This window comes from Amblyraja radiata, chromosome 11, assembly GCF_010909765.2.
Source record: "Amblyraja radiata isolate CabotCenter1 chromosome 11, sAmbRad1.1.pri, whole genome shotgun sequence".
NCBI lineage: Eukaryota > Metazoa > Chordata > Chondrichthyes > Rajiformes > Rajidae > Amblyraja > Amblyraja radiata.
The window spans coordinates 23,144,228-23,157,968 of NC_045966.1; the positions used below are offsets into that span (position 1 = coordinate 23,144,228).

The following is a 13,741-nucleotide window of genomic DNA, read 5'->3' on the forward strand; positions in this document are numbered from 1 at the left end:
CGGGAACAATTTTGTTATCAATAAATAGAAATAATGCATTTTGGAAGAAACATCGCAAACAGATCCTGGAGCTGAGGGCTGTTTGGTCTGTGTGGGAAGGAACTGCAGATTCTAGTTTAAACCGAAGATATACACAAAATGCTGGAGTAACTCAGCAGGACATGCGGTGCTGAGTTCTGGAGAGAAGGAATGGGTGACGTTTTGGGTTGAGACCCTTCTTCAGACTGAGAGTCAGGGGAGGGGGAGATACAGAGATTAGAAAGTGTAAGGTGTGAGAATGAGACATCAAAGAGGGTGTAAATTAAGGAAAATGTAGAATAGATCACTGTTAGCGAGGAGAAGATAATTGTTAGCTAGGAAAAGCCGTCAGGATACCTTCTCCTAGCTAACAACGATCTATTCTACATTTTCCATGATCTCCACCCCTTTTGATGTTTCGTTCACACCTTCCATTTCCTTATCTCTATCTTCCTCTCCCCGACTCTCAGTCTGAAGAAGGGTCTCGACCCGAAACGTCACCCATTCCTTCTCTCCAGAGAAACCAAAACAAAAATGTCTTTCTACGCCTTTCCAATGAGTTAGATTGGTGGGCAATACTGCGATCACATTTTAGCAATGATTGGAGAGAATGCACCATGATGATACCAAGAATTAGGGACTTAATTACACGAAGGCATTGGAGACAGTGTAGTTATTCTCCTTCAAAGAAAGAGTTTTCATCCAATCTTAAAATTATGAATGCTTTTGTAGAACAATTAGGAAAAAAAAATGCTTCCTGTGACAAATGGGTTGGCAGCTTGTGATTCAAAGTAACAAACAATGAAGCGAGAAGGAAATTTCTTTGCACAGATGGTTACAGTATTAACATGTGAAACAGATTACCGGAAAAGGTGGTGGAAGAAGTTTCTGTTAGAATGTTCAAATGGCATTTGCTTTTGAAGTTCATATTAAGTTCATAGGTTTATAAGTTCTAGGAGTAGAATTATGCCATTTGGCCCATCAAGTCTATTCTGTCACTCAATCGCAGCTGATCTATCTTTCTCTCTCAACCCAATTCTCCTGCCATCTCCAGACACCCTTACTCATCAAGAATCTGTCAATCTCTGCCTTAAAAATACCCATTGATGGCCTCCACAGCCATCTGTGCCAAAGAATTCAACAGATTCACTACCCTCTGACTAATTCCTCCTCCTCTCCTTTCCAAAGGTATGTCCTTTTATTTTGAAGCTATGGCCTCTGGCCCTGGACTTCCCCACTAGTGGAAACATCCTCTCCACATTCACTCTATGCAGGCCTTTCACTATTCGATAAGTTTCAATGAGGTCCCTCCTCATTTCTCCAGCGAGTACATCATCATACGTTAACCCAATCATTCCTGGGATCATTCTCGATCATTCTCAGAAAGGATGTGCTGGCGTTGGAGAGGGTCCAGAGGATGTTTTCCTCTGGACCCTCTCCAACGCCAGCACATCCTTTCTCAGACGTGGGGCCCAAAATCGCGTACAATACTCCAAATGCGGTTTGACCAGTGCCTTATAAAGCCTCAGTATTACATCCCTGTTTTTATATTCTAGTCCTCTCGAAATAAATGCTAGCAAATGAAGATTACTACTTTACATTGTTAATAGTGGAAAGGCTGAGGTATGGGACTAAATTACACAGCGCTTTCAAATTGAAGTAATGGGAAGTTTAGGCAGAATGACTCCCTTCAATGTTACAAGTGGCTGTGGTATCTCCAGGATAGGTTATTTTCATTTCATGTTGCAAAATGCAGTAATCACGTGAAATACCATTTTAATTTGTCACATTGGATGCCGTTTTTGCGGATTACTACTTATTTATTTTATGACAAATAATTTGATTCACCACATGTTTTGATTCATTTAAGACTGGGATTCCTGGGATGTCAGGACTGTCTTATGAAGAAAGACTGGATAGACTTGGTTTATACTCTCTAGAATTTAGGAGATTGAGAGGGGATCTTATAGAAACTTACAAAATTCTTAAGGGGTTGGACAGGCTAGATGCAGGAAGATTGCTCCCGATGTTGGGGAAGTCCAGGACAAGGGGTCACAGCTTAAGGATAAGGGGGAAATCCTTTAAAACCGAGATGAGAAGAACTTTTTTCACACAGAGTGGTGAATCTCTGGAACTCTCTGCCACAAAGGGTAGTCGAGGCCAGTTCATTGGCTATATTTAAGAGGGAGTTAGATGTGGCCCTTGTGGCTAAGGGGATCAGAGGGTATGGAGAGAAGGCAGGTACGGGATACTGAGTTGGATGATCAGCCATGATCATATTGAATGGCGGTGCAGGCTCGAAGGGCCGAATGGCCTACTCCTGCACCTAATTTCTATGTTTCTATGTCTATGTTTCTAAGACATTTCTTTAAATTAGAAATCCTGGGACTAATATCTTTGGCATTTCCAGTCATTACCTTCCCGCTAGAATTGATACCAACATTTTAGAAATATTTCCCATTGTTATTTTGGCAAAGCTTGTTTTCCACCAATGCATACTGGATATAAATCATTTCCCCAACTCCTTTTGAAGTCCTTTCTCTTTAAAAACCAAGCAGATGCAATTCCCAGCATGGTATCTAATTTTCAACCAAACAATTATAACAGCAACTACCTGTATTTCCATTTCCTGGATTCAACTCTATAGCTTCTAATGAGTTGGGACAAGTTTCAGAGTTCCACTCTCATTTCCTTAACTAATGTCTACTTCAATGTCAAATCTTGTATTGCAGACCAGTAAGGGTGTGGAGTTGAAGTATGTGCTGTAGATTTATAGCACCATCAATGGGAGAGATCACACAGACCTCTGCATTGCTATGTTTACTGTCCATGGTCCAAACATGCAAGGGGCTACCTGGCTGAGGGGCAAGTAAAGAGCAGAACCTGTTAAGATGAGAGCAGAAGATAGCACTCACTGGAAAGACCACTTTATAGATTTCCTCGATACACGTCCTGGACTCCATCTCGCAGTACACTACCTGCTCTCTGCTATATCCTCCAAGCCATTCTCAAGTCCTGCATGAGGCCATCCAATAGCCAAAAAACAACATGACTTCCAGAGCAGATAATATCCCTGCTGAAGTCCAGTGCACAATGAGGTCAAACAGGGCTGTGCCATCACATCACCCTCCACTCAACCTTCCTTGCTACATCATTGCACTGCACCTCCAACAAGCTTCCTGCTGGATTAATCTATAGGATGAATAGTTTCTGCTACAGAAAGAAGAACACCCCAATAGTCTGTGGGCCAGAGGGGCCTACCGTGCACCCCCACCCCCCCCCCCCCCCCCCCCCCCCCACATGATCCTACTTCTTGCACGTCATTTTGTTCATTGGTATCTCTTTTGTCGGTAAAATTATGTTCCCAAGAAAAAAAGTCATTTGGACTATGTTTTTTTTTAACCCTTGTTTCAACATATGTCAAAATTGTGTTTTTTTCACACTTTGCCTTCTTTCTTGGGGACTGTGAATTTGGTACTTGCAATTGAGTCTTTCTTAGTAAAGATACATTAAAAATCCTCTAAATTAGGACCATATCATCTTCAACTCTATGAAAATCACCAATCTCTGCCAGAGGTTGCACAAATTTGTTATGCCGTAGCAACAGTTTGATTGGCTTCACTTTGCCGATTCCTTTGAAGGCAATTGTTGAATCACAGCCTGAGAATGCATGCAGTCCAAGTAATGCTGAGCAGTATTCTGAGGAGGACTGCTTTGCAAAACGGGTGACATCTATTAGCCTTTGCCTGTTGCCTCTCCCTGTGCCAAAGAACACTGTGGTGTCTTGAATGCTGTTTGCATAGTGAAGCAATATGAAAAATATATCACTGTCTGGGCTTTTGACTTGTTGACTTGGTCATATCCTTGCTCTTTGGCATAGTTCCATCATGTAGATGATACAACGGTGATTGGCCTCATCAGCAACAACGATGAGTCGGCCTACAGGGAGGAGGTCCAGCACTTAGCAGCATGGTGCGCTGACAACAACCTGGCCCTTAACTCCAAGAAGACCAAGGAGCTCATTGTAGACTTCAGGAAGTCCAGGGGAGGCACGCACACCCCCATCCACATTAACGGGACGGAGGTGGAACGTGTTTCTAGCTCCGATGACCTCTCTTGGACCCACAATACCTCAACTCTGATCAAGAAGGCTCACCAGCGTCTCTTCTTCCTGAGGAGACTGAGAAGGTCCATCTGTCTCCTCAGATCCTGGTGAACTTCTACCGCTGCACCATCGAGAGCATCCTTACCAACTGTATCACAGTATGGTATGGCAACTGCTCTGTCTCCGACCGGAAGGCATTGCAGAGGGTGGTGAAAATTGCCCAACGCATCACCGGTTCCTCGCTCCCCTCCATTGAGTCTGTCCAAAGCAAGCGTTGTCTGCGGAGGGCGCTCAGCATCGCCAAGGACTGCTCTCACCCCAACCATGGACTGTTTACCCTCCTACCATCCGGGAGGCGCTACAGGTCTCTCCGTTGCCGAACCAGCAGGTCCAGGAACAGCTTCTTCCCGGCGGCTGTCACTCTACTCAACAACGTACCTCGGTGACTGCCAATCACCCCCCCCCCCCCCCCCCCGGACACTTATTATTATTTATTCAAATCATTTGCTATGTCGCTCTTCCAGGGAAATGCTAAATGCATTTCGTTGTCTCTGTATTGTACACTGACAATGATAATTAAAATTGAATCTGAATCTGAATAGTTGTAGTATAGGATGACTTGCGAGTCTGTTTCTTCTTGGTTTGACCAGGGATTGAATCTCAGACTGTAGTGTCTCTTTCCCATTCTGAGAAGTAAGAAGTGTGGCCTCTCCTTCCTTAATGAAGATCACCTTCCTTCCATGTAGCCTCTTTGCCATGTCATGCTCACTCCACACATCAAGTAGAAGTTCAATGAGCTGTTTCTTGTTCTCATCATTGGTCAAGAACTGCTTCCAACCTCTTGGTTTTTTGGTCTTTCCTCCTTTGATTATTCTCTTCTCCGCACACACACCCACACTGTGTCCGTTCACTTGACTCACTGAATCTGGTTTGTACATATCGGTACTGAAGACTACATCATTAGATGACAATGCATTGAAGATTTTGATGCCAATCTCTTTGAAGTTTGCAGGAATCTCTTCGAGATAGCAGAATGTGACATTGCCATCTTCCACTATCAATGCCTTGTTACTGGCAGGAGGTTGTGTTGTCTACATCTTTCAATAGGGAGTGTAGGCCCTTGGATTTATCAGTCTTTGCAAATAAGTTGTCTGATGTTCCAATGGAGTAGGGTACAAGGGTCAAAGAGTACTTCATAATCTCCTTAGGTTGACTGCCAGAACTTTGTGCTTCGACCATCAGTTGAAAAGCAATATCTCCTTGTTGCTTGTACTCTATAACCTTTCATTCAGATGTTTTCAGCTTCACTCTTTTCTTTGTTTCTGCCATGGTTTTGAGCTTCAGATTCTTGATGGGATCGGAGAATACTGTCTTTTTTTCAAGTCACTCTCCGATGAGCTTTTCTTTCTGTTCTTTCCCTGTGGTAAGTACATTTATGACATCTTTCTCAACTTCAGCCAGAACACGTGCACCAGAAGAGAGTACATACAACCCAGTCTTGTTATCTACGTCAAAAGGATTCAGGAAGCTCTTTTCAGCATCAATGGCTTTCTTTACACATGCCTCACTTTTCCATATCTCAGTTGGTTGTTGATCTCTGTGTTTGCTTCCGCAATTGGTACCAGAAGTCATGTCTGTGAGGCAGAGAGAAAGTGTGCCCTTTCTGTTGAAGTTCGAACCCATCTCTGATAAGCACTGTGATTCTCCAAGATGCCAGAGAGCCCAACACCACGACCTCCACCTCGAGATTTGCTATGCTTCATGATCGTCTCCTCAATCGTTTTGTCAACAGCACATCAGTTTCCTGGTATGAATGACCTAGCAACACTGATGATACCTCTTTCGAGGAAAGCCAGGGCACCGGGATGCACTCCATCAATATGTTGAGATCTGCATTGGCCATGACTTCAGCAAGTGCCTGCTTTGTTGGCGATCAGATTAGCTCTTGAAAGATGCCCTTTCAAATATCAGCCCTTGATATACTGAATCAGATGACACTTGCAAATTGGCTTGATCAAAGGCCAAACCCAAACTGTCAATGGAGACCAAGATATTGTAGATGCAGGAATCTTTAACAAAAATCTTTAACACCGGCGTTCCACAAGGCTGTGTGTGCTGAGCCCCCTCCTCTACTCCCTCTTCACCTGTACATGGTACTAAAACCATCATCAAGTATGCAGATGATACAACGGTGATTGGCCTCATCAGCAACAACGATGAGTCGGCCTATAGGGAGGAGGTCCAGCTCCTAGCAGCATGGTGCGCTGACAACTACCTGGCCCTTAACTCCAAGAAGACCAAGGAGCTCATTGTAGACTTCAGAAGGTCTTGGGGCGGCACGCACACCCCCATCCATATTAACGGGACGGAGGTGGAACGTGTTTCCAGCTTCAGGTTTCTGGGGGTCAACATCTCCGATGACCTCTCTTGGACCCACAATACCTCAACTCTGGTCAAGAAGGCTCACCAGCGTCTCTTCTTCCTGAGGAGACTAAAGAAGGTCCATCTGTCTCCTCAGATTCTGGTGAACTTCTACCGCTGCACCATCGAGAGCATCCTTACCAACTGTATCACAGTATGGTATGGCAACTGCTCTGTCTCCGACTGGAAAGCACTGCAGAGGGTGGTGAAAATTGCCCAACCCATCACCGGTTCCTCGCTCCCCTCCATTGAGTCTGTCCAAAGCAAGCGATGTCTGCGAAGGGCGCGCAGCATCGTCAAGGACTGCTCTCACCCCAGCCACAGTCTGTTTACCCTCCTACCATCCAAGAGGCGCTACAGGTCTCTCCATTGCCGGACCAGCAGGTCCAGGAACAGCTTCTTCCCTGCGGCTGTTACATTACTTAACTCTGTACCTCGGTGATTGCCAGTCACCGCCCCCCCAGACACTCCTTCCCCCGGAAAAAATTGCACTACGACGACTGTATGTATGTATATATATTTATTGCTCATATTCTATGTTTGTTCTTCTGGGGAGATGCTAACTGCATTTCGTTGTCTCTGTACTGTACACTGCACAATGACAATAAAGTTTGAATCTGAAAATCAAATTGCTGGAGGAACTCAGTGGGTCAGTCAGCATCTATGGAGGGAAATGGATAGACACCTTTTCGGGTCAGGACTCTTCTTCAGTCTGAAGAAAGGTCTCAACCCAAAATGTCATCTGTCTGTTTTACTCCACAGATGCTACCTGACCTGAGTTTCTCCAATCTATCAATGGCTCCTTCTGGAAGGAATCTGAGTGAATAAGCCTTGCATTGAATAGTAAACTTTGTGACTAAGTCACCAGGACCCGATGGCCTGCAACAAATTCTTTAAAAGTAGTGGCTTTGGAGATTATAGTGACAGTATTATTGCACAGAGTTTGGGGAGAATGCAGGAGAATGGAGTTAGGAGGGAGAGATAGATCAACCATGATTGAATGGCAGAGTAGACTTGATGGGCCAAATGGCCTAATTCTACTCCTATTCCATATGATTTTATGTCCTTATGAGTTCCAGGGAGGGACCAGATGATTGGGAAATCACAGGAAGGGAGAGGGAAAAAAGTAGGCGTAGCAGCCATTTAGCTTAACTCTCAGCGCATGGTGTATTTTGTGGAGCTCACAGTCCCTTGGGAGGATGCTGTGCAGGAAGCCTTCGAAAGAAAGAAACTGTGATATACAGAGCTTGCAACCGAGGCAGAACAGCGGGGCTGGAGAGCTAAGATCTGCCCGGTAGAAGTTGGATGTCGAGGATTCGTGGCAACATCTACCTTAAGACTGATGAAGGACCTGGGGATCAGCGGACAAGCCCTATGCCAGGCCATCAAAGAAACATCACGGGTGGCAGAGCGGAGTAGCCAGTGACTCTGGCTGAAGAGGAAAGACCCCATTTGGTCTACCAAATAGCCGACTAGACAGATGCAGAGGGGGGGGGGGGGGTTCTGGGACGCCAGAATCCACCGTTGAGCCTACTGGAGACGTCGTGGGTTCAATCAGCGAAACGTCGATGAAAGTAGGTGCCCACTTGATAACCCCAATGACGTGTCCGCCTAGCCTTTCTCAACATCGGAGGAGCATAGGTGAGTGCATAAGGCTCCCATCGCCATCGGGAGTAAATTGATATTTGGCACTTTGGACTTTTAACATCTAGTCATGTGTATTTGTAAACAACTCATGATGCAATTAAGATATTTGGAATCTGAACTGATAAGTTTAATGAGTATGTAAAATCTTGGTAAATGAAGTTCAATATAGGAAAGCCTGAGGTTTTGAACTTTGGAAGAAGGAATCAAAAGGTAGACTATCAACTGAATTTAAAGAGACTGCAAATGAAAGGACCAGAAGGATCTGTGTGTTCTTGTGCATGAAGTGCAAAAAGGTTGGAATAAAAATGCAGCAAGTAATTAGGATGGCAAATGATATACACATTCCCATTACATAGGGTTAGTTTAAAAGTATAAATAATTGTAATTGTAATTGAAAATTGTGATAATTGCCATACATGGATTATTCTGTATAGTTTAATTACCCTTATTTAAGAAAGGATATACGAGTGTTGGCAATTCTGAAGAGACTCTCTGGAATAATTTATGGAATGAGAGGCTTGTCCTATTTTCTTGTATACCGAGGTACAGTTAAAAGCTTTGTTACGCGTGCCATCCAATTAAATTAGATAACGCTATATGTAAATACAATCAAGCCAAACTCAGGTACAATAAGGAAAGCGAAGAGAAAGATACAGAATGCAGAATATAGTTCTCAGCACTGTAGTGCAATAGTTCCAGAGAAAAGCTTCAGTGGTCAGGAACCCTGCACTTACAAACTGAGACTTGAAAATAGAGCCAAATGGCAAATCTGTATACTGTGCACTACTATTATACACTTGTACCTTACCTGAGATGCTTATCCAAGATATATCTAATTGCATATGTATAGTGATACTTGTACTGAACTGTAGACAAAAATATATTTCACTGTACTTCAGTAAATGTGACAAATAAAGTGCCGTTCAGGCACGTGCCGTCAGGGTAGGCAAGTTAGGCCGTGTCAACCCCGACTACATTTATAAAATGGTAATTATTAAATAGAAATAGTAAAGGCATGGGAGAATTATGCCTACCTAAGAGATCGATCGAAATCGATATATTTTAATGCAAGGAGCATTGTAAGAAAGGTGGATGAACTTAGAGCCTGGATAGACACCTGGAAGTATGATGTTATGGCGATCAGTGAAACATGGTTGCAGGAGGGCTGTGATTGGAAACTAAATATTCCAGGATTTCGTTGCTTCAGGTGTGATAGAATTGGAGGGGCAAGAGGTGGAGATGTTGCATTGCTTATCAGGGAAGATATTACAGCAGTGCTTTGGCAGGATAGATTAGAGGGCTCGTCTAGGGAGGCTATTTGGGTGGAACTGAGAAATGGGAAAGGGGTAGCAACACTTATAGGGGTGTATTATAGACCGCCAAATGGGGAGCGAGAATTGGAAGAGCAAATATGTAAGGAGATTGCAGATATTAGTAGTAAGCACAAGGTAGTGATTGTGGGAGATTTCAATTTTCCACACATAGACTGGGAAACACATTCTGTAAATGGGCTGGATGGGTTGGAGTTTGTACAATGTGTGCAGGATAGTTTTTTGTAGCAATACATAGAAGTACCTACTAGAGAAGGGGCGGTGCTGGACCTCCTGTTAGGAAATGAGACGGGTCAGGTGGCAGAGGTATGCGTTGGGGAACAGTTCGGGACCAGTGATCACAATACCATTAGTTTCAATATAATTATGGAGAGGGTCAGAACTGGACCTAGGGTTGAGATTTTTGATTGGAGAAAGGCTAACTTTGAGGAGATGCGAAAGGATTTAAAAGGAGTAAATTGGGACATTTTGTTTTATGGGAAAGATGTGGAAGAGAAATGGAGTACATTTAAAGGTGAAATTTTAAGAGTACAGAATCTTTATGTCCCTGTTCGGTTGAAAGGAAATAGTAAAAATTGGAAAGAGCCATGGTTTTCAAGGGAAATTGGACACTTGGTTTGGAAAAAGAGGGAGATCTACAATAATTATAGGCAGCATGGAGTAACTGAGGTGCTTGAGGAGTATAAAGAATGTAAAAAGAATCTTAAGAAAGAAATTAGAAAAGCTAAAAGAAGATATGAGGTTGCTTTGGCAAGTAAGGTGAAAGTAAACCCAAAGGGTTTCTACAGCTATATTAATAGCAAAAGGATAACAAGGGATAAAATTGGTCCATTAGAGAGTCAGAGTGGACAGCTATCTGCAGAGCCAAAAGAGATGGGGGAGATATTGAACAATTTCTTTTCTTCAGTATTCACCAAGGAGAAGGATATTGAATTATGTGAGGTAAGGGAAACAAGTAGAGTAGCTATGGAAACTATGAGATTCAAAGAAGAGGAAGTACTGACACTTTTGAGAAATATAAAAGTGGATAAGTCTCCAGGACCGGACAGGATATTCCCTAGGACATTGAGGAAAGTTAGTGTAGAAATAGCAGGGGCTATGACAGAAATATTTCAAATGTCATTAGAAACGGGAATAGTGCCGGAGGATTGGCGTACTGCGCATGTTGTTCCATTGTTTAAAAAGGGGTCTAAGAGTAAACCTAGCAATTATAGACCTGTTAGTTTGACGTCAGTGGTGGGCAAATTAATGGAAAGGATACTTAGAGATAATATATATAAGCATCTGGATAAACAGGGTCTGATTAGGAACAGTCAACATGGATTTGTGCCTGGAAGGTCATGTTTGACTAATCTTCTTGAATTTTTTGAAGAGGTTACTCGGGAAATTGATGAGGGTAAAGCAGTGGATGTTGTATATATGGACTTCAGTAAGGCCTTTGACAAGGTTCCTCATGGAAGGTTGGTTAAGAAGGTTCAATGGTTGGGTATTAATGGTGGAGTAGCAAGATGGATTCAACAGTGGCTGAATGGGAGATGCCAGAGAGTAATGGTGAATGGTTGTTTGTCAGGTTGGAGGCCAGTGACTAGTGGGGTGCCACAGGGATCTGTGTTGGGTCCACTGTTGTTTGTCATGTACATCAATGATCTGGATGATGGTGTGGTAAATTGGATTAGTAAGTATGCAAAATAGGACGTATATGGTAAATGGTAGGGAATTGAAGAATGCAGGTGAACAGAGGGATCTGGGAATAACTGTGCACAGTTCCCTGAAAGTGGAATCTCATGTAGATAGGGTGGTAAAGAAAGCTTTTGGTGTGCTGGCCTTTATAAATCAGAGCATTGAGTATAGAAGTTGGGATGTAATGTTAAAATTGTACAAGGCATTGGTGAGGCCAATTCTGGAGTATGGTGTACAATTTTGGTCGCCTAATTATAGGAAGGATGTCAACAAAATAGAGAGAGTACAGAGGAGATTTACTAGAATGTTGCCTGGGTTTCAGCAACTAAGTTACAGAGAAAGGTTGAACAAGTTAGGGCTTTATTCTTTGGAGCGCAGAAGGTTAAGGGGGGACTTGATAGAGGTCTTTAAAATGATGAGAGGGATAGACAGAGTTGACATGGATAAGCTTTTCCCACTGAGAGTAGGGAAGATTCAAACAAGGGGACATGACTTGAGAATTAAGGGACTGAAGTTTAGGGGTAACATGAGGGGGAACTTCTTTACTCAGAGAGTGGTGGCTGTGTGGAATGAGCTTCCAGTGAAGGTGGTGGAGGCAGGTTCGTTTTTATCATTTAAAAATAAATTGGATAGTTATATGGACGGGAAAGGAATGGAGGGTTATGGTCTGAGCGCAGGTATATGGGACTAGGGGAGAATACGTGTTCGGCACGGACTAGAAGGGTCGAGATGGCCTGTTTCCGTGCTGTAATTGTTATATGGTTATATGGTTAGATCAGCCTTCATCATGTTGAATGACAGAGTATCATAAGATCATAAGAGATAGTAGAATTACACCATTCGGCCCATCAAGGCAACTCCACCATTCTATCATGGCTGATCTACCTCTCCCTCCTAACCCCATTCTCCTGACTTCTCCCCATAACCTCTGACACCCGTACTAATCAAGAATCTGTCTATCTTTGTCTTAAATATATCCAGTGACTATGCCTCCACAACCTTCTGTGGCAAAGTATATCTGAGAGGCCAAGGGCCTTCAACTGCTCCTCTTTCCTTGTGTGTATTCTTATGTATACAGTCTGAGCATGGAAGAGATGAGAGCTCCAAGTGGAGGCCATGGGCCGAAGGACGAAAGTTCATGAGGGGGGAGTGTTCAGAAAATTCACCATCATTACTGATTTTAGGATGAGGGGGAGCTCCATTGAAACTTATCGAATAGTGAAAGGTTTGAATTGAAGGAATGTGGAGAGGATGTTTCCACCAGTGGGAGAATCTAGGACCAGAAGCCATAGCCTCAGAATAAAAGGATACACCTTTAGAAAGGAGATGAGTATACCCCACGGCTAATTTAACCCATACTTTTGTAAATTGTATAAAAATTAAAAATTACTGGATGGATATTTTTAAAATAATCTCTGTAGTCGTTAATATCCAACTGGATCCCGATCCTAAATTAATAATATTGGGTATATCAGAACACCATTGGGTATATCAGAACAATACCTAAAACTTACAATAAACCAAAGAAATTCCTTGATTACAGTATAATAATTGGGGAAAAATTGATATTAAAATTTTGGAAAAACCCAACAACCCCCACAATCACGATGTGGATTATGGAGATGTCGGACACCTTACATTTGGAAAAAATTAGATTTGTCTTAATTGACAAACCAGAATTATTTACTAGAATATGGTCTCCATTTATAGATTATTTGAAGGGGTAGATTGGACCGGCACGGAGGCCGGACTAAAGCCTGAACACAGGACTAGATGAATAGTTATGTTCTCTGATCTACGGACCTATCTCCTAAGTTGTATTATTGATAGTTTATCCTATTTTTCTAATTTCTTTCTTTCTGTCTTTATTTTTTCTATCTATAAATATAAATAAATAATTAGAGGCAATGTTAATATGTAACTGACAAAGGAGGATCCCAGCTACTTTGGTAACTGGGTCCCTGGAAACCTGGATATTTAATATGTAACATTAAACAAAGTCTGTATTGGTTTGGACTATGATATGCAGGTGCCTCTAATAAAAATGTATTTAAAAAAAAAGAAAGGAGATGAGGAGGAATTTCTTTAGTCAGAGGGTGGCGAATCTGTGGAATGCATTGGCTGTGGAGGCCAGGTCAATGTATATTTTTAAGACAGAGATTGGCAGGTTCTTGATTAGTACGGATATCAGAAGTTATGGGGCGATGGCAGGAGAATGGAGTTGAGAGGGAAAGATAGATCAATCATGATAGAATGACGTAGTCTTGATCGTCCAAATGGCCTAATTCTGCTCCTAGAACTTATGAACTTAAGAACTTATTATAGAACCTGTGTGAAGTTGGTAAACTAGATCTAGCAATGATCACCTAGGTCCCACAGTCCTCTCTTTAGTTGTTAAACCCTTAAAATTATGCTCAGTTTTGAGGTTTTATAATAATTAAACAGCCAAAATGCCTTCTGCAGAAGGGTAGGATGCATGCCCCAAACCCACCCCCATTAAAACAAAAAGAGCCATCATCAGTTATTTAATGTTAATAAT

At 42.6% G+C, this 13,741-nt stretch overlaps 2 protein-coding genes across 2 annotated transcripts in view; both read right to left on the bottom strand.

The window, feature by feature from the left end:
• The window catches only part of cdhr2 (cadherin related family member 2), a 47,549-nt gene extending 42,488 nt beyond the window's left edge, over positions 1-5,061 (bottom strand). Inside the window, exon 1 of the mRNA XM_033030083.1 lies at positions 4,771-5,061. Coding sequence (XP_032885974.1) covers positions 4,771-5,061 — 291 coding nt within the window. The remainder of the gene's footprint in view (positions 1-4,770) is intronic.
• Positions 5,062-12,626: 7,565 nt separating this feature from the next.
• The window catches only part of LOC116978793 (cadherin-related family member 2-like), a 28,967-nt gene continuing 27,852 nt past the window's right edge, over positions 12,627-13,741 (bottom strand). Inside the window, exon 12 of the mRNA XM_033030084.1 lies at positions 12,627-12,650. Coding sequence (XP_032885975.1) covers positions 12,627-12,650 — 24 coding nt within the window. The remainder of the gene's footprint in view (positions 12,651-13,741) is intronic.